At 42.3% G+C, this 23659-nt stretch overlaps 1 protein-coding gene across 1 annotated transcript in view; it reads right to left on the reverse strand.

Annotated features, from left to right (window-relative positions):
• The window catches only part of KIAA1549 (KIAA1549 ortholog), a 126650-nt gene that overhangs the window by 9462 nt on the left and 93529 nt on the right, over positions 1 to 23659 (reverse strand). Inside the window, exons 18-20 of the mRNA XM_070787137.1 lie at positions 16023 to 16340; positions 8449 to 8495; positions 1789 to 1949 (exon numbers count right to left, since the gene is read on the reverse strand). Of these exons, the coding sequence (XP_070643238.1) occupies positions 1789 to 1949; positions 8449 to 8495; positions 16023 to 16340 (526 nt within the window). The remainder of the gene's footprint in view (positions 1 to 1788; positions 1950 to 8448; positions 8496 to 16022; positions 16341 to 23659) is intronic.

Below are 23659 nucleotides of genomic sequence, written 5' to 3' on the forward strand. Positions count from 1 at the left end.
GTCCTGAAGCATTTGTTACTGAAGATTCCTAACACTATTAAAATTCTTAGAACCATGAGACAATGGACATTGCCCAACAGACATTGTTTGAGCAAATCTTGCAAAAGACGGAAATGTAGCACAGTGTTCGTCATCACATGTGAAGGTTCAGACAACCTCACAGGGAGAAAAGCACACCTTTGTGTTAGACTTGCAACAGCAGTTGAAATCATAGTTGAGACATGATTCTGTATTTTGCTTTGTTCACTTAACGAGGCAGCACAGGCTCCCTCATGATTCAAGTGGCCCACCACCCCCCAGCAGGCAGGGGTTTGCATTCCAGCTCAACCACTGACAAGCCTGTGACCTTGGACACCCAGTAATCTTTCCAGCTGAGACTCAATGCCTCACTTTTCAAATGGAGATTTAAAAAAAAATCTATCTCACAGTGCTATTTCAAGGATTAAAAGAGACAAAATAGGTCAAGTACCAAATGCATAGGAGGCAATCAGGAAATCTGAAATTCCCTTTTTCTGGCTCTGAGCTCTTCATTTTAGACAGCTGTACAAGTTTACTCGCTGATGCCCTTATAACTCGGTATTGAGGGAGCTCACAGTTGTTTGATATTCTGAACAATGCTTCAATAAACATCCTTGCACATGTAGTTTTTCTCCAATATTTTGGATCTCCTCGGGGGACAGGGAGGAGCCCATATTCCCAAATTACCAAGTCAAAGGCTCATCAAGTTATATTGCCAAGCTGCTTTCCAAAAAGTTAATGATTTACACCATCACCAGAAATAAGAGTAGTAATAATAGCAGCTAATAAGTATTACAATTTATGATATTCCAGGCACTGGCACCCCACTCCAGTACTCTTGCCTGGAAAATCCCATGGACAGAGGAGCCTGGAGGGCTGCAGTCCATGGGGTCGCTGAGGGTCGGACAGGACTGAGCGACTTCACTTTCACTTTTCACTTTCATGTACTGGAGAAGGAAAATGGCAACCCACTCCAGTGTTCTTGCCTGGAGAATCCCAGGGATGGGAGAGCCTGGTGGGCTGCTGTCTATGGGATCACACAGAGTCGGACATGACTGAAGTGACTTAGCCATAGCCGTAGGCACTATTTTAAGCACTTTATATCTGTTATCTTCTAAGACTGTTCTTTTAATGATGATTTGAAAGAGCAGACAGAAAAAACCTAGAACAGTTTCACGTTGTCACCAGCTTCCCCTGACCTTCCACTGCCGACTCTGCCCGTGAGTGACTGCAGAGACGGGACAGGCACAGAGGCATGCGGAAATGACACGGACATTTTAGAAAAGAGAAGAAGATCAAGGCAAAGGTAGAAGGGGAAAAACGAGGGAAGTAAGGCTCGAGGACAAAACCGTGGTTGTACCCTCCCAGAAGTGACCAAATAAAACACTAATCTCCCTGTAGTCACCGTGGATCAACTTTAGAAACTGCCTTCCTTAAAATAAACGCTTGTTTTCATGCCATCGTAAGCACTCAGAAATAGGTGTTTCTGTTTCACGGTAAGTTTTCAGAAACGTTTTCCCTGGAAGACATGTGCTGGGAATTTCACATGAAGGGACTGTTTTCGAGACTCTGACTCAGGAACAAATCGGAGGCCCCAGGTCTTGGGATCTCAGCCACTCTGTCCTTTCCCACCTCCCAGCCATGCATCTCCAACAGGATCCGAGGGAACATAGCTCTTACCGCCAGAAGAGGCCAGGGCTGGGATGCTGACACCCGGAAGTCTAAAATGTTCTCTGCAGAACTTAGCCAGAAAGAAATGCCCACGTGTACCTGTGGTGCCCCCAACAGGCCGAGGCCGGGCCACTGACGGCCCCTCCTCAGAGTAGATCCCTCGGGCAGCAAATGAGGTGGCTTCAGATGATGCTTGGGGCTGTGGGGGCTCGGGAGGCACCAGCTCCGAAGACTGCAGCAAACCGGGTCCAAAACTGGGTCTGAAGGCGAAGCACACCCAAACATTAGGACCACACTTGCCTGGTTCTGGTATTTTATTAGGTCCACCCTCAGCCCTGAAGCAATATAAGACCTATGTGTCTGTTGGCTTATTAGCCATCTCTTCTCCCAGAACATGGGCTCCCCGAGGACAGGGACTCTACTTGCTCCTGACAAATCTCCTGTGCTACAAACTGTATATATACCGTCCAGTACACATGCAGGAACACAGCTGATGCTTGACTAATCTGCCAGATGACTGGAGAAAAAATGCTCTAGTTTACAGACCCAAAAAGGGTGCATCTCAAGCTCCAGGGCACGTTCATCTCTAGCAGTCGACTAAAGGAGTGGATCTCAACCCTGGCTATATATTAGGGTTATCTGGGGAACCCACACCACACCCCAGACCTCCCAAAAATAGAATCTTTAGACATAGGACCCACACCATGGTAGTTTTTAAAGCTCCACTGATGTCCCTGAGTTTCATCAAGGCTGAAAACTAGTGCTCTAAAGCAGGGATTCTCAAACTATTTAGTCTCAGGACGTACTTGCATTCATGAAAATAAGGACTCACAAGTGAAAGTAAAAGTCGCTCAGTAGTGTCTGACTCTTTGCAACCCCATGGGCTATTCCATGGAATTCTCCAGGCCAGAATACTGGAGTGGGTAGCCTTTCCCTTCTCCAGGGGATCTTCCCAACCCAGAGATCGAACCCAGGTCTCCCGAATTGTAGGTGGATTCTCTATCAGCTGAGCCACAAGGGAAGCCCAAGAATTCTGGAGTGGGTAGCCCATCCCTTCTCCAGTGGATCATCCCGACCCAGTAATTGAACCGGGGTCTCCTGTATTGCAGGCGGATTCTTTACCAACTGAGCTAAGAGGGAAGGATTCACAAGAGCTTTTGTTTATTTGGCTTCCCTGGTGGCTCAGATGGTAAAGAATCTGCCTGCAATGCAGGAGTCTGGGGTTCAGTCCCTGGCTCCAGAAGATCCCCTGGAGGAGGGTATGGCAACCCATTCCAGTATTCTTGCCTGGAGAATTCCACGGACAGAGGAGCTTGGCAGGCTACAGTCCACAGGGTCACAAAGAGTCAGACACAACTGAGTAACTAACACTTTCAAGAGTTCTTGTTTATGTGGAGCATATCTACAGATAAATATCACGTTCAAAATTAAAACAGAGCAAATGAAAAATTCATTTAAAAATAACAATATTAAACCTATTACATGTCAACATTTTTCACAGAATTAACTAATACTGGAGTAGGTAGCCATTCCCTTCTCCATGGAATCTTCCTGACACAGGGATCAAACCTGGGTTTCTTGGATTGCAGGTGGATTCTTTACCATCTGAGCCACCAGAGAAGCCCATATTTTCCTACATGCCCCCCACCCAAATTTAATGAGAAGTGTTCTACGTTTTTAAAAAAATTCCTTAATAGAAGATATCTGGATTCTCCTACACTTTGTATTCAATCAGTTTCCATCAGTTATTTTACAAAGAAAAGCATAAATATGTAGTTGGGAAAAGGAAGAAGATTTTAATAGCCTACCAAATAATATTCAAATAGTATTTCCGTTAAATATTCTTCTCTGAAACCACACCAAAACTCAACAATATTTCCTATGAAGGTTAGTGGCAATATTGACTCTGAAACTATCAATGAACTTTTCATCTTCTGTTATGTTAAAACTACTGGTCTTCCTTGCACTTTGAATAGACTTATGCATGATTGTATGACATTGCTCATTTGGAAAGTAATGGTTCACTGAATTATGCAGACTTTCTTGATATTGACACATTTTATTTTGCAGTAACCCAAAATCACATTCATTAATATCACCATTGAGCTCATCAGAAAAGGCTTTAAGTACTAAGAAACTGTCCATTTCACCGTGGCAGACAAGTTTGTAAAATTTTAATTTCCAATTGAAAACTTAATTTGATCACTGGCAGTAACTGCTGTCAGTTGTTTTCCTGCCCACTGCTCATTTTCAAAGCCAAACACTCAAGTCCACAGGCTGTTTGTTCAAGCAAAAACATGGCAACAGTTAGATCAGTTCTCTGATCAGCATAATCAGAGGCCATAATCAGCAGAAGTGTTTTATATGTGTCTCCATTCCTGTCATCCAGACTGTTAAGAGACTCTAGGGTTTAGGTTTAATAAAATTAATTTTGGGGCTTCCCTGGTGGTCCAGTGGTTAAGAATCTGCCTGCCCATGCAGGGGACACAGGTTTGATCCCTGGTCTGGGAAGATCCCACATGCCATGGAGCAACTAAGCCCATGCACCACAATTACTGAGCCCTTGCCTCTAGAGCCCACAAGCCACAGCTACTGAAGAGCCCGTGCTCCACAACAAGAGGAGCTACTGCCATGAGAAGCCTCCACACCACAATGAAGAGTAGCCCCTGCTCTCCACAACTAGAGAAAGCCTGCACAGCAGTTAAGACTCACCACAGCCAAAAATAAATAAATCTTTAAAATTTATTTTTACTGTTTCAATGATATACTAACATAAAACTGGCATTTAAAAAAATGCTGTAAAAAATAAAAATAAAAACATCTGTGATTGCCCAGCAGTGAGGAAGACTGGAATGAGTCCTTAAACAGCTAGGTGTCACTGTCTGGATTCAAGCCGAGGCACCACAGCTTCACCCACCACTGCATTCATACCTCCGTACAAAGGTCAAAGCGATGAGAAAAGTCAGATGACATCTTCAAATTATTATAAAAATAGCTTTGACCTCACAGACCTCCCTCAACGGGCCTCAAGGACCCTCTAAGGATCTGAGAATCTCACCCTGAGAACCACTCTTTTAAAGATACTCAAAAATTAAAAAAAAAGAATGATGGTTTAGTTATAATTCCTTGCAAATGACAGTTAACCAGTAATTAATAGATTAAAACTTGGATTGCATGGAGATCAAACCAGTCCATCCTAAAGGAAATCAGTCCTGAATATCCCTTGGAAGGACTGATGCTGAAGCTGAAGCTCCAATACTTTGGCCACCTGATATGAAGAAGTGACTCATTGGAAAAGACCCTGATGCTGGGAAAGACTGAAGGCAGGAGGAGAAGGGGATGACAGACGATGAGATGGTTGGATAGCAGTACTGACTCGATGCACATGAGTTTGAGCAAGCTCCAGCAGTTGGTGATGGACAGGGAAGCCTGGCATGCTGCAGTCCATGCGGTCGCAAAGAGTCGGACATGACTGAGCACCTGAACTGACTAATAGATTAAACCAGTTTGATGAGAAAGTACACCAACTTGCTCTGATTCTACACTGTCATTTCTGGAGTACAGTCCATAAACTGAAACCCAGGCAACCTGTATTACTCTCTTTAAATAACTGCTGCTGTTTCTGACTGACCTCAGAAAGAGGTGTCTGACATCTCTGACCTTACAGATCTAAGAGCTTAACCAATACACACTCCTCCTTCCAGCCCTGTAAACTAGAGTTCACCTAAACTAAGTATAATCTCTGGACCATTAACCTAGGAACAAGAGCTTGCCTTTTTATTAATGATTTCTGCTTTATCCAATCAATTAGCACCCTCCTGCTTATACCTACACCCCTTTCATCCTAAACTGTATACTCAGAGAGTTCTGTGTGATCCAAATACTCTAATTTACCTTGGGTGACCATAAAATTTAGCATCCAAACCAGAACACTTTTGAGAGTGGAATTTACAATTATGCTGAACAACAGGAATAAATCAGGATTGAACCAGGCAAAACCAGATCACGTGGCCCCCCGAGCATTAGCTTTTGCCCTGGATCATCGAGTCTCCACCTGTTCCCTTTACTTGGTTGCTTTTGGACCACAAAGCAGTGCGTGGAGAAGGGGAGGAGGGCTGGCGAAAAACAAAAGCTTCTGAAAATGAGGGCAAATAAAGAGAAGGTAAGGAGAAAGCAGATAACACTCCTACTTCTGTGTGACTAGAGGGAGAGCTGAATCATTCAAGGGATAGTTGAATGTGATTTCTGAGACTAAGTCTTTATTACAATTCCTTCATTGAATAAATCAATTGTCTATTCACATGTGGGTCTGATTATGAATGCTCTTTTCTGCTCTATTGGTCTACTTGTCTTGCTTTACAGCAACACCACACTCCTCATTCCTTGACAGTAATTTGCAACATTTAGAATATAGTCCTAACATCTTACTCTTCTTTCTCAAAGTGTCTTGGCTACTCTTGGCCCCTTGCATATCTACATATATTTTAGATGAGTTCGTCTATTTCCACATATTAAAAAATGCAACAGAGACAGCAAAAGACACAGATATAAAGAACAGACTTTTGGACTCTGTGGGGGAAGGCGAGGGTGGGATGATTTGAGAGAACAGCATTGAAACATGTATATTACCATATGTGAAACAGATGACCAGTCCAAGTTCGATGCATCAAACAGGGTACTCAAAGCCGGTGCACTGGGACAGCTCAGAGGGACGGGATGGGGGTTCAGGACAGGGGAACACATGTACACTTGTGGCTGATTCATGTCAGTGTGTGGCCAGAACCACCACAATATGGTAAAGTAATTAGCCTCCAATTATAATAAATGAATTAATTTTTAAAAAATAAATAAAAAATGCAATAAACTATTGGGATTTTGAATGGGACTGCAATGACTCTGTAGACCATTTGGGGAGATTTGACATTTTAAAAATATTGAGTTGCACAATCCATGAATATCTTTCTTTAGAAGGCTTGACTATCTTCAGTTAGATTTATCCTGAGGTATTTCATATTTTTGAATGCTATTTTATATAGTACCTTTAAATTTTTTTTATTTTCTGTCATTGCTCATGAATAGAAGAGATTTTTGTATACTGGTCTTATAATGTATACTGATCTTGTTCATCTTGGTATCCAACTACTCTGTAATTTAATTATTAAGATCTTGCTATTTAGCCATCTTGCTAAAGTTCCTTAATTCTAACAACTCATGTGTTGACATTTTAGGACTTTTCTACTACAAAAGTATATCATCTGTTAATAATAACAGTATTAATTTTCTATTTGAATTCCTTAATCTTTCTGTTACTTTTTCTTGCGTTATTATACTGGCTAGGATGGCCAGGGCAATGCTGAATAGAAGTAATGCAAGCAGGCAACTTTGTCTTGCTTTTGCTCTCAAAGGGAAAGTTTTTAACATTCTACCATTAACCAGTATTTGCCAAGATACTTTTATCAGATTCCTATCTCTCTGCTTCTATTCTGTGTTTACAAAGATTTCTACTATGAATGGATGTTGAACTTTATCAAATGTTTTATCTATTGAAATGAGAAGATTTTCCTCCTTTATTCACTTCGAAGTGGTGAATTATAATGATTTTTTAAAATATTACATTACTCTTGTCCTGCTGGAAAAAAATCCAATTTGATTATGATGTGATAGCCTATTGTATTATATTATACACTTGCTAATATACAGTTTCAAATTTTTGGCATCTATGTTCATGAATGAAACTGGCCTTTAATGTTTCCTGCCTTGCAATGTCCTTGTCCTTTCTGTTTTTGGTTATCAAGGTTATGCTGGTCTCATAAAATGAGTCAGGGAGTGTTTTCTTTTTTTCTGTTCTTTAGGAGAGTTTGTATGATACTGGTATCTTTTCTTCCTTCAGTGTTTGGTAGAATTTACTGTTGAAGCCACTGGGCCCTAAAGTTTTCTTTGTAGAAAGAATTTTAATAATGATTTTAATCTCTTTAATAGTTATAGGACTATTCAGGTCTTCTCTTTCTAGGAGTTTTTCAAAGAACTAACTTTCAGCTTTGCTGATCTTCTCTAGTATGGCATTTGTTTTCTACTTCACTGATTCTATTCTTATTTTTATTATTTCCTTCCTTCTACTTCCCTAGGTTTTAAGACTTTTTTTCATATGAACCATTTTAAAAGTCTTTATTGCACTTGCTACACTATTGCTTCTGTTGTTTATGACCTGGTTTTTTGGCCATGAGGCACAGGGGATCTTTGCTCCCTTACCAGGGAATGAATCTGCACCCCCTGCATTGGAAGGTGGAGCCTTAACCACTGGACCACCAGGGAAGTCCCCCCAAAACTTCTGATACAGTGCATTTTTAGGACTCCAAATCTCATGAGTCTTGTCACAAGTTTTGCTCAGCTTCTCAGCCACCTTGTCTGGAATCAGCAGTATCCGTGGGAGAAAGTGGACCCAAAAGCAGGGTTCACTTCTCTGGATTTGCTAGATCTTGGCTCCATTCTGTTTCACTGCCCTGATGGCTACCTGGTGTTTTGTTTTTGTTCTTAAATCTTGTTCAGCTTTTCCAGTTATCATGAGCAAATTATCTAGTCTGTCATTACTAGAAGCAGGACTTAAATTCTAACTTTTTTCCTCCTCTTCTGGTTACACCAAGATAACACACAACTCAGAGTTTCATTTCTGTTCATATTAGCTAAAAGAAACAAAGCTGCAAAAGTTAAGAAAGAGCCTATGTGAAAAAATCCTGATACATTTTCTCCTAAAAACCTTACCTAGGTAATGGGCCTGATGGGGGAGTCATTCCATAGTCTTCATATCTCTGGAAGAAATTCAAAAGAAGATGAAGATTAACATTCAATCCTTATTATGAAGTGACAACAGCAAACTTGGAAATTTAGATTTGCAGGATCAGCTTCCAAGAGATTTATTTTCTCATAAAAAGTTAGCATGCTTTCATGGCATTCCGCCACCATGTAATGCTAGAAGCTTCAGTTTGGGGAACTGGGCTAATACACAACCAGCTTCCAGATCTTTCTTTCTTTTGTAAAAATATTAACAAGAGACAGGGTTCCTGCGCCTGCCCTTCCCTACAGGCTTATCCTCCACAAACCTGTATCTTCTGCTAATCCGATGGGCCTTCGTTGCCATATTTAGTGTAAATGACTCCATCAACACGGACCACAACAGTCACCAGATCTAGTGGGCACCTATTAGCAATTCAGATACACTCAAGAAACTAAACAATGCAAAAGTTGTTCCATGTTGTCCAATGCTATAAAGAGAGAGAGAGATCCTAAAAGATGAAGTAAACACATTCCGTTATGAATAATACCAAGGAGGTCCAGCCGTACTCCCTGCCCTCAAATTCCATAAGATGTCCATGTATCCTTCAATCCTCTCTTCTTATTTGAACTAATCTGCACTAACCAAGTGCTCTTTGACTAAAGCAAGATGGCACCAAATTTAAAGAAATCTAGACTTATGTTGCATTCCTCATGAAATCAATATATCCTAACCCTAGCATAGTTGGGACTCGGGCTTTTAACACTTCTTTTCGACAACTATGAATCATGATTTTGGAGTCAGATATTTCAGTAGGATAGTAACTCTGGACAGCATCATACCCAACTCCACTCAGTTTAAATTTCTGGCTCCAGGATAGGAGTTCCATATTAAGTTACTACATCAGCCTTGCTTCTGGACTTGCTCTCATATGAGATTTTTTTTTTAAGCTGCCATTTACTGAATTATTATTTTGCTATGCACTATATGAACACTGATTCAGGTCCTCAGCAATGCTAAAAAGTGTTCACTACCTACTGTTTACAGATGAAACCAAAACACAAAGAAATTAAACAATGTCCTTCTAATCTATCTTTCTGACTCCAAAGACTATGCTTTTAATCACTGAGCTGCACCACCCATGATTTCTAAAACCAGACTTTCCCTCTTAAATAAATTTCTACTGGTGGGAGGCAGGGGGGCAGATAGGGAGAAGCAGCTTTGGCATCAGACACACTGACCAAATCACTCTTATTTCCCTTGTCTCTTTCCTGAGGCCAAGAAGGACAAAACAATCTCTGCACCTCATAGAGTCTCCAAGGGATTACTAGACTTGAAACTGTACTCAAATTACTTCACCTCTGACCCTCACTGCTTCCCTTCCCTTGGCAAAGGGAGAGAAACTTAGAACCCCTCAGAGTTCCACAACTGAGGTAAAATAAGCCAAAGGGGATTATGGAAGAAGAGAGGAACAGGATGAAAAGGAGAGTCAATTTATTTTCCAAATAATTAAACAGAAAGCTGAGACTGCATCAAGATTATTCTTTACAGAATAAAATGGCCCCTGTGCTTTCAACACGGTTTGGCTTTTTAAAAAAACATATTCATATGCAAAATAATATTTTAAAAAAAGGTCAAGACTTTCCAGTTTATCTGTCAGGATTTCACAAGGTCTAATAAGTGAAAAACTAAAAAGAAAAACAATGCAAAGTAGCTGACCACTCTTTACCAGATCTATTACTGCAGTGCTAGGCATTTCTACTCTACTGTAGTCAGAAAAAGGGTATTATTTTTCTAGAGACTGCTGCTGCTGCTGTTGCTTCAGTCATGTCTGACTCTGTGCAACCCCATAGACGGCAGCCCACTAGGCTCCCCCGTTCCTGGGATTCTCCAGGCAAGAACACTGGAGTGGGTTGCCATTTTCTTTTCCAATGTATGAAAGTGAAAAGCAAAAGTGAAGTCGCTCAGTCGTGTTTGACCCTTAGCGCCCCATGGACTGCAGCCTACCAGGCTCCTCCGTCCATGGGATTTTCCAGGCAAGAGTACTAGAGTGGGGTGCCATTGCCTTCTCTGGGGACTACATGCCCCCAGTGATGGCAGGCATTTCCTTTACATGGGTCACACTTGTTAAAAATTAAAGTCTGGAGGACAAAGAGAATTTTAAGGTTGCAATCATCTAGGTGAATGAAAATCCCATTTTAATGCATTCTTTCTTTCTATTCCATATAAAACAAGCCAACAAAGCAAGAAAGACAAATGATGGGTGGAGTCTGGGAGAGGCCTGAGGTAAAGCAACCAGATGGCAAGGAGCGCTAGTAAAATCTCAGGTATTCACACCTGCCACTTGGAGGACAAATCCAAGGAGGTTAACTTTACCTAGGAAAGCAGAAATACTACCTCTCAAGTGGCCTGACTCACCAGTGCATAACTAACACTTTCACACTGGCAAGAAAGGGATAAAAGTGTCATCAGATGCTCTATAAACATTCACTGAAACCATCCTGAAATCCACATTTCAGTGGTTTTTACTATAGTCAGAAGGAGCAAATAAAAGGTGATCAGGTTCTTCCTGGCAACAAACGATAACTTTACAAACAATTTATAAGCATGTTTAAGTTATATTAGATATGCCCAAATACAACCAATGATCTGGTTTTCCGCTAGATTAAATTGCTACCACTCCCATCAAAACACTAAGGATAATCAACTAGTAGGGAAAACAATAGATATGACTTATAATCAAATCAATGCCTTCAATCATAACTGAAGGCAGAGAAAAAAGAACAACGTAGCTAAAGCTGCAGATAAACTGAGAGATACAGAAAAGGGACAGAGATGAGCCAACACAAAAATAATTGTTATCTTCAATCCAACAAAGAAAACTGCTTCAGAAACAAAAGGAAGTTTCCCTGACATGAACGAAAGAATTGAATATGAAGATTAAATGGACACTGGTTATTCAGGGGGAAAATGATTCCGAAAAATTGGGTGAATGCCAAGAACTATTTATGCTTCCCAGAGGACAGGACACGTACATCTTCTATCAGGTAGGGAGCAATTAGGCCACAGATTTCTGCACTGATCAACTCAAGGAACAGAAAGAAGCAACATGTGGATGCCAGCAGCCAAGTGTAGGTTGGGAAGTGAGATGAGAATCCTCCTTTTGGAAAACACGAGACTAACCCAAGAGGCTCCTGGAAGGTCTCCCTCTTCACTCAAGTCCTCCTGTCCCCCATAGATACATCTACTGTGTTAGCCTCTCAGCTCCTCAAAACCAATAAACAGCATTTTACTTGTCAGCCACCACCCTGACATTCCACTTTCAAAACCAGAGGCAGGGAGGTGGTCAGGAAATCTTTCAATAATCTTGGTGAGAGATGATGATGACTCCACCAGTGTAATACAGTGGATAGATTTGAGAGGAAGAGTCTCCAAAGCTCTAGCACATTTAATCAAGCTCAGCTTCCTCCATTTCCCCTTTCAGTGCTGATCTGCCATCACTTCAACTCTACCCTCTGACCTGCACATCTCTTCCCGGCTGTCTTATCACCACACATGCCTGATAAAGCCCCAGTCCTGGATCAGTCCGATTGGCTATTCTCTCCTTGTCTACACCTGGGTATCTGAATGCTGGTAAACTACAAAACTTTAATTTGTGCCACTATAATTTCACGATCGTCAGTCTCAACAGCAGCCTCAAGACTAAGTGATTACTTCCAGGTCCCTAGTCTGCTTTCTCTCATTCTCCTCCATAAGTATTTCATGTTTCCACTCTCCCTCAACCCTCTTGCCTTGCCACACTTCTCTGATTCTCAAGAGATGACTCTGTTTTCTCTACTGTGAGAACAGAAACCAACGTAGGGAATCTGGGTTCAATCCTTGGTCAGGGAACAGGATCCCACATGCTGCAATTCAGAGTCTTGCCACAACTAAAGATCCCATATGCCGCAATGAACATCGAAGATCCCAGATCCTGCATGCCACAACTATTTAATAAGACCCAGAGCAGCCAAATAAATATCAATAAACTAATATTTTTAAAAGGTTGAATTTGATCTGTATCCTTTAAATTTTTCAATGCTTCTAATTAATGTGTTCAATCTTTCCTCTAGGTTCCTAAACATACAAAACTCCATTATAATAATTCTTTTAATATCTCTGTAACTCCATTATAATAATTCTTTTAATATCTCTGTCTACTAATGCTATTCTGCTGCTACTGCTGCTAAGTCACTTCAGTCATGCCAACTCTGTGCGACCCCATAGACTCTGTGTGACCCCACAGACCCCATAGACCCCACCAGGCTCCCCCGTCCCTGGGATTCTTCAGGCAAGAACACTGGAGTGGGTTGCCATTTCCATCTCCAGTGCGTGAAGGTGAAAAGTGAAAGTGAAGTCGCTGAGTCGTGTCCGACTCTTAGCTGTACCATTTTCTTGCTTCTCTGCTTAGTTTTGATTGGATGCTAGACATTATTCAGTTTACCTTGTTGGATGCTGTATATTTTTGGTTTTCTATATAAATATTCCTGAGCTTTGTTCAGTTTCAGGTCTTACTTTTTTCTGTGTTAGGCAGAATGAGAGCAGCTTTAACCTGGGGCTATTTGCCCCACTACTGAGGCAAAACTCTTCTGAGTACTCTAACTGATGCTCTGTGAATTATGAGGTCTTCTACAGTGTACCAAAAAAAAAAAAACTACTAGTCATCTCAGGCCGCCATCACAAAATACCACCGATTGGGTGGCTTAAAAAACAGAAATTTATTTTTTCACAGTTCTGGAGGTGGAAAATCCACAGTCAAGTTTCCAGCAGGTTCAGTTGTCGCTAGGAGCTTTCCTCCTGGCTTGTGGACAGCTGCCTACTTGCTGTGTCCTCACACGGTAGACAGCAAGCCCCAGTGTCTCTTCCTCTTTTTATAAGCGTACCAGTTCTATCAGATCAGGGATGCAACCGTATGACCTCATTTAACTTTGACTTCCTCCTTCAAGACTCAGTCTCCAATACATGTGCATGGGGGCTTATGCTTCAACATACAAATATTAGGAGAATACAATTCAATCCACAGCAGGAACATTTTCCCATGCTTATGTGAGCTCTGAGGATTGTTCCCTTTAATCTCCTAGGGCGGTTCTTTCCCTCATCTGGGGTAGTGTCCTCACACCTTAAAACTGATCAAAACTCAAATGAAGATTTTCTGCAACCTCTGGAAGCATCTCTGTGTGCTTCTCTCTGCTTTCCCGCACTGTCTGTTGTGAACTCTAGCTCTCTTCTCCTCCCCACACTCACCACTCGATTTTCTCAACTCAGGGAGACCACGGAGTTCTCCCTGGAGTCTTCCTCCCTGCACCATAGCTAGAAACTCTCTCAAGATGGGAAGCTGGGGTGACTGTAGGGTTCTACTCATCTGTCAATGATCCCTCTTCTTTGTTGCCTCAAGTCCAATGTGGTGAAAACCCATACATTTTGTTCAGTTATTTTACTTGTTTCTGGAGGGAAGATAAATCCTGAGCCTTTCCTCCATTTTGTCCAGAAGAGGTGTTTGTACCAGATACTTTTGTTTCTGGGTCTCTGCTAGCTTTCCCACTACCTGGAATACTCTTCTTTAACTGAAACCACTAATTACCCTCAGACTTCCACTTAGATGTCATTCTGTCTAGAAACTCCTTCCCCAACACTTTCCGTCAGGGGCTCCTCCCACATACTCTCCTCCTGCCCGACACCCACCCTATGCTGAACTGAGTTACTGTTTCCACTGTCCACATACGCCCACTGGGATGCAGGAGCTGGAGTTGCAGGTTGTACACTTCTATAGCCCCAACACCTTGCAGAGCGCTCAGCACAAAGCAGGTGCTTCAGTGAATAAACAAGTCAGATAAGCTTAAAGTAAATAGACAGGGGATATGGTCAAATTCATTTTCATTGCTGAGTTTTGTTGTGTATCATCCATTTGCTTAAAGATTATAAACTATTAGTTTATCATTACATACCACCTATAATTATGAAATGGTTTAACATTTACTGTTGAAACAATCTACATTTTAATACGTAAACCAACAATGACTAGGTTAGACTGTATTTTTCTCCTGCATGGTGGCTGTGATCTATACCTCAGACACATGCTCACTATGCCTTGTAAAAAACTATCTAAGAGCCGACTTTGAAAATCCAAACCAATTTCAGAGATGAAAATTCTTCTTTAAAAAAAAAAAAAAAAGACGTATTTGTCTGTGCCAGGTCTTAGTTGCAGCATGTGGGATCGAGTTCCCTGACCAGGGAATCAAACTTGGGCCCCCTGAATTGAGAGGATGGAGTCTTAACCACCAGACAACCAGGGAAGTCTCCAGAGCTGAAAATTCTTTTAACATATGTTATGATCACCCAATTGAACCTTAATATAGTTAACAAAACTAGAGGAACCCTGGATAAACATTCCTTGAAGAAGAAATTTAAACTGTAAAATGTCAAATGTTTCAGTTTGATCATCTGAAATTAGTAAAAGATAATGTTTAATATTTTATCCTTGAGTTTTACTTCTTATCCATGACTTGAGAAAGCACCTTTGAAAGCACTGACCGAATATGAAAAATAAAGGATAACAAAAACAGATGAAGCACTGAAATGTCAGCTCCCGAGATGGAAACCTGGTGTTTGAAAGCAACTGTGCTTGGCTCCTCGTGGACTAGATGCCTGCACTCCCAGGGCCTCCCCTCCCCTCTTCAGTCCCTCCACTCCCAGGGCCTCCCCTCCCCTCTTCAGTCCCTCCACTCCCAGGGCCTCCCCACTCCTCTTCAGTCCCAGGCGGCCTACAAAAAGAAGCTGAATGACTCCAGGGCATTCTTGACCATATCTTTTATGGAGACATCAATGAAAATTTTCTAGTTGTTGTGTTAGTCTCTAAGTCCTGTCTGATTCTTCCTCGACCCCACGGATTGTAGCCCACCAGGGTCCTCTGTCCATGGGATTTCCCAGGCAAGGATACTGGAGTGGGTTGCCATTTCCTGCTCCAAGGGACATTCCCGAACCAGAGATCAAACTCATGTCTCCGGCACTGGCAGATGGATTCTTTACCACCGAGCCATGTCTTTCCTGTGGTAAAGAATCCGCCTGCCAATATAGGAGCTGGAGGAGATGTGAGTTTGATCCCTGGGTTGGGAAGATTGCCTGGAGTAGAAAATGGCAACCCACTCCAGTATTCTTGCCTGGAAAATCCAAGGGACAGAGGAGCCTGGTGGGCTACAGTCCATGGGGTCACATGAGTCAGACAGGACTGAACAACTAAACAAACAAAAAAACGAGAATATATTTTGACAGTTACTCCACATATATTTTATGACAATGAATTTCATACCTTTCATGGAGGCAAATTCAGGAAGGTATCTCCATGAAATGTCCAAGTTGCACAAAAGAATGTTTTCAACATTGAGAATTAACTTATAAGATAATAAAAACTAAGACTCATCATCCAAACTTTGATTCCAGTCGAATCCAATCAGGGTATTGCAGGGATCCTGAAAATGAGGCAAACAACATCTTGCCCATGAGAGAATTCCAGAAGGTCCACACTTACACTGCATGGGTTGTTGGCCGTCTGAGCTGGGCTGTAGAAGGACCCCCACTGGGTGGCTCGTCTCTCTTCCCGGGAAGGGGTGCTGTTCACGGGCAGGCCGGCTGGGACGCCAGGGCCTGCAGCCGCAGCGTTCGGGGGCTGGCTGCTGGGGGCCACCAGGGCAAAAGCATCGTCCAGGAGGGAGTGCATGGTCTGGCGCGCCTCCTCGATGGACGGCTGGGGCGGGATGTACTGGGAGGCTGGGAAGGGCAGGCCTGGATACCTCCCCAGCTCCGCCGACGACGGCGTGGGCACATCAGCCGGGAGGTCAGGATCAGACTACAGCAGGGGAAACAGCAAAGTGGAGAATCACATTACTCAGCCATAAAAAGGAACGAAACTGGGTCATTTGTAGAGATGTGCGTGGACCTAGAGTCTGTCATACAGAAGGAAGTCAGTCAGAAAGAGAAAAACAAATATTGCATACTAATGCATATAAATGGAATCTAGAAAATGGTACAGATGAAGCCATTTGCAGGGCAGGGGATAAAGAACAGACGTGGACATACAGGGGAGGGGAGGGTAGGATGAACTGGGAGAACACCACTGACACTTACACACTATCATGTGTAATAGAGAGAGCCAGTGGGAAGCTGCTATAGAGCACAGGGAGCTCAGCTTGGTGCCCTGTGGCAACCAAGAGGGGCGGCATGGGTGGGAGAAAGACCCAAGAGGGAGGGGATATATGTATACATACTGCTGATTCACTTCACTGAACAGTGGAGACAAACCCAACATTGTAAAGCAATTGTATTAAAAAAAAAAAAAAGAATCAGACACGAGCTTCTATGGAAAACAAAATTCTAGGACCAAGACAGAATTTTTAACCATTTTCACTGCCATTGAGGAATGGGTTTACCATAAAAATTTTTCAAATCACAGCCGAGGAATGTGTGTTACCTTTCATAGGGGCAAAAAGTTTGAAATCAGAAAAAAAGTAAAAATATTCAACAACCATTTGTCAGGCAAAACTCAATCAACTCCCTGAAAGATATCTCAGTACCTGGAAGTTCATATTTTTCCTGAGAGCCCCCAACAACCAAAAACGATGTGTCAGAATTTACATACTGCTGCTGCTAAGTCGCTTCAGTCGTGTCCGACTCTGTGCACCCCACCAGGCTCCCCTGTCCCTGGGATTCTCCAGGCAAGAGCACTGGAGTGGGTTGCCATTTCCTTCTCCAATGCATGAAAGTGAAAAGTGAAAGTGAAGTCGCTCAGTCATGTCCGACTCTATCAACCCCATAGACTGCAGCCTACCGGGTTCCTCCGTCCATGGGATCTTCTAGGCAAAAGTACTGGAGTGGGGTGCCATTGCCTTCTCTGTCAGAGTTTACATACTAAAATACCTAGTTGATGTTCCATAGATACAGAAACCCCCCACTAAAGCAGTCTATTGACTATTAATAAAAGAACAGCCCTATACAACCCAAAAGAATTCAAAGTCACCACCATATTACAACTATGCGTGTATAAACCATTTTAATACTTATTGTGGCAACTCTTTATAAACAGTAAATAGTATCAATTATTTGTTCAGGAACTACTTTCTTAAAAAGGAGGTGTCCCTGGATAACATGAGCCTACAAGAAAAGTTTTACTTCTATACCCACTGTCTAAGAGGCAGGGACATAAGTAACAATTAAAAATTTTTAATTACAATTACTTCAACTGACACACTGAAAAGAGAAGAGGTTCTACTCAGTGGGCTGGTGACCCCATGTCCTCAAAGACAAAGTTGTTGTTCAATTGCTCAGTCGTGTCCAACTCTTTGCAACTCCACGTACTACAGCATGCTGGGCTTTCTTGTCCTTCACTATCTCATGGAGCTTGCTCAAAATCATGTCCACTGTGTCAGTGATGCCATCCAACCATCTCATCCTCTGCCTTCTACTCCTGCCTTCAATCTTTCCCAGCATCAGGATCTTTTCCAGTTAGTCAGTTCTTTACATCAGGTGGCCAAATTACTGGAGCTTCAGCTTCAGCATCAGTCTTTCCAATTAATATTCCTTAGGAGTCTTCAATCCTTTAGGATTAACTGGTTGGATCTCCTTGAAGTTCAAGGGACTCTCAAGAGTCTTCTCCAGCACCACAATTCGAAAGCATCAATTCTTCAGTACCCAGCCTTCTTTACGGTCCAACTCTCACATCCATACATGACTAGTGGAAAAACCAAAGCTTGGATTATACGCACCTTCGTCAGCAAAGTGACGTCTCTGCTTTTTAATACACTGTCTACATTTGTCAAAGCTTTTCTTCCAAGGATCAAGTGTCTTTTAATTTCATGGCTGTAGTCACAGTCCACAGTAATTTTGGAGTCCAAGAAAATTAATTCTGCTTCTGTTATCACTTTTTGGGTGGGTACCTTTTCCTGGAATTCTCTGCTTACCCTACAGGTCCACAGTTTTAGCTTCGCTAGCTGGATCGTCCCACAGAAGGGCCAAAGGAATTCCCATATTTGTTCGGATCAGTGAACCTCTTACAAAGAAAATCTCTATTCCAGAGTGACATCCTTACTTTTAGTCAACTGTCTGAAGCACTTCCTAATGACTATGGTCTGTCCACTGAGGATCAGTTATTATTCACACCAGCATCAAACACTTAAGAGCAGCAGCTGTGTAATTCCAAACAGAGAGGAAAACAGACGAACTGGCAAACCCACCAACAGTTCACAAACCTATTTTGCTTGGCCCACGCAGTATTTAAAAAATAGTCAATATTTTAAAAATCTGAAAACTTCCTATGAAAACTCAGATTTCTGGATTCTCTCGGCAGACTGGGCCCTCGTCCTCCACCGAAACAGGTGCTGTTGGGCAGAGACTGCTCCTGAGATAGGCCGGTGCTCTGTCCTTCACGACTGTAAGTGGGTGGTCTCAGTCCCTACAATACACACTGGGTCCTGAAAGACTACTTCTCCAAAATTACAATATTCTAGTAAAGTTCCACTAAGTGACTTCGTCATCGAGGAAGGATTTGGGGCTGCAAAGGTCCCCGGCTTATGACATAATACTGGAAAGACTCTGTGATCCTCTCCTTACAGGGTACAAAATGGCCCACACTCATGCCTTCTGCTTTTGGTTTACTTGAGGAGCAGATCAGGAAGAATGTGGTGAGTAGAGGGCCACCAACCCAACACCCCATGGCGAGAAAGAAAAGTATATCCGTAGAAACGTCCTACTGGTAATTAAGAGGGTCTCTCTAAAACCGGAAGCAATGTTTCTGGTGGTGGTTTTCAATAACTGCACCGCAAGGAAACGAGCACTGTGGCTACAGCGCAAACTGAAATTTAAATGGGGGACAAACCCTATATACATTTGAGGAGAGTCGCCCAAATAGAGTCCCCTACAGGCACTGCCAATCTCAGCATCAGTGGGTGTAACTTTAAAAAAGGTGTAACTTCTATAGCAAGAGAGACCTGTTGCAAAGGTGTGAAGTTAGGTTCCCTTGGAGTCTCATTGGTCCCATGAATCCTGCCATGAAGGCAAAGAGCCATAGAGCTATGATGTGAGAGCTTCCTGCTCTCTGGCCTTCCTGCTGCCCCCACCCCCCAAATTCACAGACTAGACTCTCAGCAACCTGCAGGCCAAGAGGAGGTTTTATTTATTTTATTTATTCCTGTGTCCCAACATCCAGCACAGTGTTTCACATGTAGATGGAACTTAACAGATGGTACTATAATCAACAGAAGTTGAGATCTACCTAGGATACTCAGGAGTTGGAATTTGAATTCCATTCTCTTGAATCCAAGTTTGATGACTTTGACATTTAGTTTGTTTCCTTGGCACAAATAATGTTCACCTATCACTCCCCAGAAATATATGAGAACTTTTTTACCTTTAGTTAAAAAAAAAAAAAAACAAGGTATTTTTATGATGTATTCTGGTGCCTCTCTGCAACCCTTCATATTATAAGAGAGTGATCATGTCCTATGGTTGGTCCAGGACAATCTCGGTTCATGCTTGTTATCCTAGGATAAGTAAAACCATCTACTGTCATCCTCACAAGGGTGTGACTTGGAAAATAAATTATATTGGGGTTGACAAACTTCCATAAAGGGCCAGAAAGTAAATATTCTAGGCTTTGTGAGCCATATAACTACTCAGCTCTGCCACCTTAGCAAAAGCAGTCATAGATAACACAAAAATGATGGGTGTGGCTGTGTTCCAATAAGACTTTACAAAAGCCAGCAGTAGGCTGGGTTTGGCCTGAGGGTCATAGTTTGCTGAATCCTGATTTATAATGGTAACCCTATTTACGAGAAATCCAGGAATATTTCTTTTACTTCAAGAGAAGAAAGCTCGCAAGAAGATATTTTGAGGGGAAAGCACAAAATTCAAGACAGTTCAAAAGCATGTATGCGTGGTATAACCTTCAAGATGAAATACTACCTATAAAAAGGTGAGTGCTCAAAAAGGCATTATCTTTGAAAGTATACATTTCATCAGACTCGCAGACTTAGAAAACAAACTTATGGCTTTATCAAAGGAGAAAGGTAGGCTGGGGGAGGGATAAATTAAGAGGTTGGGATTAACATATACACCCTACTATATATAAAATGGGCTTCCCAGGTGACTCAGTGGTAAAGAATCTGCCTGCCAATGCAGGAGACACAAGAGATAGGGTTTGAATCCTAGGCATGGAAAATTAATCCATAGAGTAGGAAATGGCAACCTACTCCAGTACTCTTGCCTGGAAAATTCCGTGGTCAGAGGAGCCTGGTAGGCTATAGTACATGGGGTCTCCAAAGAGTCAGAGGCAACTGAGCACACACACATATAAATTACATAATAAACAAGTACAAGGAACTCTACTCAATATTCTGTAATAACCTATATTGGAAAAGAATCTGAAAAAGAAAAGATGTATGTGTAACTGAATCACTTTACTGTACACCTGAAACACACACTGTAAATCAACTGTGTGTGTGTGTGCTCAGCTTGGTCCCACTCTTTTATGACCCCATGGTCTGTAGCCCTCCAAGCTCTTCTGTCCATGGGCTTCTCCAGGCAGGAATACTGGAGTGGGTAACCATTTCCTTTTATAGGGAATCTTCCTGACCCAGCGATTGAATCTGCATTTCCTACCCTGGCAGGCAGATTTTTTACACTATGCCACCTGGGAAGCCCGAAATTAACAACACTCCAATATAAAATAAAAATTAAAATAAAATCATACAATATAAGTATTAAAATAAAAAAGAAAGTATACATTTCAGAATTTTAAGGAGAGAAAGTAAAAAGTCCATGTAAGGAAGAATGTCTTCTTAGGGTACCTCTGCAAATTGGAGCCATTTGGGACGAAGCAGCTGATTGAGGTGGTACTCACCAGGGAAGAGCTTCTTCCCTCCAGCTGAGGGAGGAAACTCTGCAGTTTCTGCTAAGAAAAAAAGCAAAGAGAAGAAGGATGGTCTGGGCCACCATGAAAGAAGCCTGATTTAGGATCAAGACAGGAAGGGGAGGACAGGTTCAGTTCACTTCAGTCGCTCAGTCGTGTCCGACTCTTTGCGACCCCATGAACCGCAGCACGCCAGGCCTCCCTGTCCATCACCAACTCCCGGAGTTCACTCAGACTCATGTCCATTGAGTCAGTGATGCCATCCAGCCATCTCATCCTCTGTCGTCCCCTTCTCCTCCTGCCTTCAATCTTTCCCAGCATCAGGGTCTTTGCAAATGAGTAAGTTCTTCACATCAGGTGGCCAAAGTACTGGAGTTTCAGCTTCAGCATCAGTCCTTCCAATGAATATTCAGGACTAATCTCTTTTAGGATGGACTGGTTGGATCTCCTTGCAGTCCAAGGGACTCTCAAGAGTCTTCAACACCACAATTCAAAAGCATCAATTCTTTGGCACTCAGCTTTCTTTATAGTCCAACTCTCACATCCATACATGACTACTGGAAAAACCATAGCTTTGACTAGACGGACTTTTGTTGGCAAAGTAATGTCTCTGCTTTTTAATAAGCTGTCTAGGTTGATCATAACTTTTCTTCCAAGGAGCAAGAGTCTTTTAATTTCATGGCTGCATTAACCATCTGCAGTGATCTTGGAGCCCCCAAAAATAAAGTCTGTCACTGTTTCCCCATCTATTTGCTATGAAGTGATGGGACCAGATGCCTCGATCTTAGTTTTCTGAATGTTGAGCTTTAAGCCAACTTTTTCACTCTCTTCTTTCACATTCATCAAGAAGCTCTTTAGTTCTTTGCTTTCTGCCATAAGGGTGGTGTCATCTGCATATCTGAGGTCATTGATATTTCTCCCAGCAAACTAATCTATTCTTTAGTTTCACACAACACGGTCTCTGAGATCCCGGATTAGACAAAAACAAAAGCTCCAAGGGACCATCCTGGGGAGCCAAGGAGACATCCCTTCCTGGATCAAGCCAGACACCACAGACACCCAGACGCCGGTCCAAAAACACAGAGGCAGCTCAAGATCGCCATCTACTGTGAGAACTGCCAATGCTGGTTCCCCAACCAGAGGAATTTATTCACAGCCTTCAGAAAGGACTCATTCATTCATCCTGCTGAGGAGCAAGGGAGCCTAATTTGTAGACCTTCCGGCCCTCGGGAGTTATATCAACCCTCACAAGCCAGTTAGGAAGGCACAGTCTTAGGACACCAGAATCACAATAAGATTCCAAGGAAAAGCCTGGGGAAAGAAGCCTGGGATCATCTCTCAGATGATCATGATGCAATTATATTTAGTCCCAATGTCAGTATGGCATTTGGCACATATGTGTAATTATGCTTAGTGTCTCTCAATGTTAGATATGTGTGTAATTTGAGGGATAAAATATAAAACTCAAATAAAACACTGGTTACATAAGCTCTATCTGAAGTGATCACGTACACCACAAACTTTTTCCGAGAGTGTGTTTTTCGCTCATTTCTTTAACAAAGATAGCTCTGTCGGGGCTGCACCTTGGCACAGGGTCACAGACATCCACTGTGTGTCCCAGTGCTGCCAGACACATTGGATAAAAACGGATTAACAAGAAGACACCTGGGTATCTGGGGCTCCTCTCCGTCTTGGAGTGTTTTTATATATGTATTTCTCATGGTCTGTTGGGGAGGCTAGCCCTTTCCTCCCTACTTAGTGGGGTCTGTATGTGTCTTAATGTTGTCAACATCTGCTTCAACACGTGCTTTTCCTTCCAAAAAAATTAAGCCCCTATTTCTTAATTTCCATTAAGCTCTTTCTTCCATTAAAATTAGAAATATATATATATATACACATTGTTGTTTAGTCATTCAGTCGTGTCCAACTCATTTGCAACCCCATGGATTGCGATTTTCCAGCAGGAATACTGGAGTGGGTTGCTACTTCCTTTATCCAGGGTATATTCCCAGTCCAGGCATTGAACCTGCATCTCCTGCACTGCAGGTGGATTCTTTACAAGCTGAACCACTGGGAAGCCATACATACATACACATATATATATACACACACAAACACACACATATAGAGGGAACATCTTAGCACTCCAAGAACAGAAGGGGGCACAAAACCCTAAATATCACTCCTACCACCGAGAAATCCAAACAGTTCCCTCAACCAGGGGAAGGGGAAAAAAAACTTTCTGGACATTTCTGTTTTCCAGTGAA

This window comes from Bos indicus, chromosome 4 (assembly GCF_029378745.1).
Source record: "Bos indicus isolate NIAB-ARS_2022 breed Sahiwal x Tharparkar chromosome 4, NIAB-ARS_B.indTharparkar_mat_pri_1.0, whole genome shotgun sequence".
Classification (NCBI taxonomy): Eukaryota; Metazoa; Chordata; class Mammalia; order Artiodactyla; family Bovidae; genus Bos; species Bos indicus.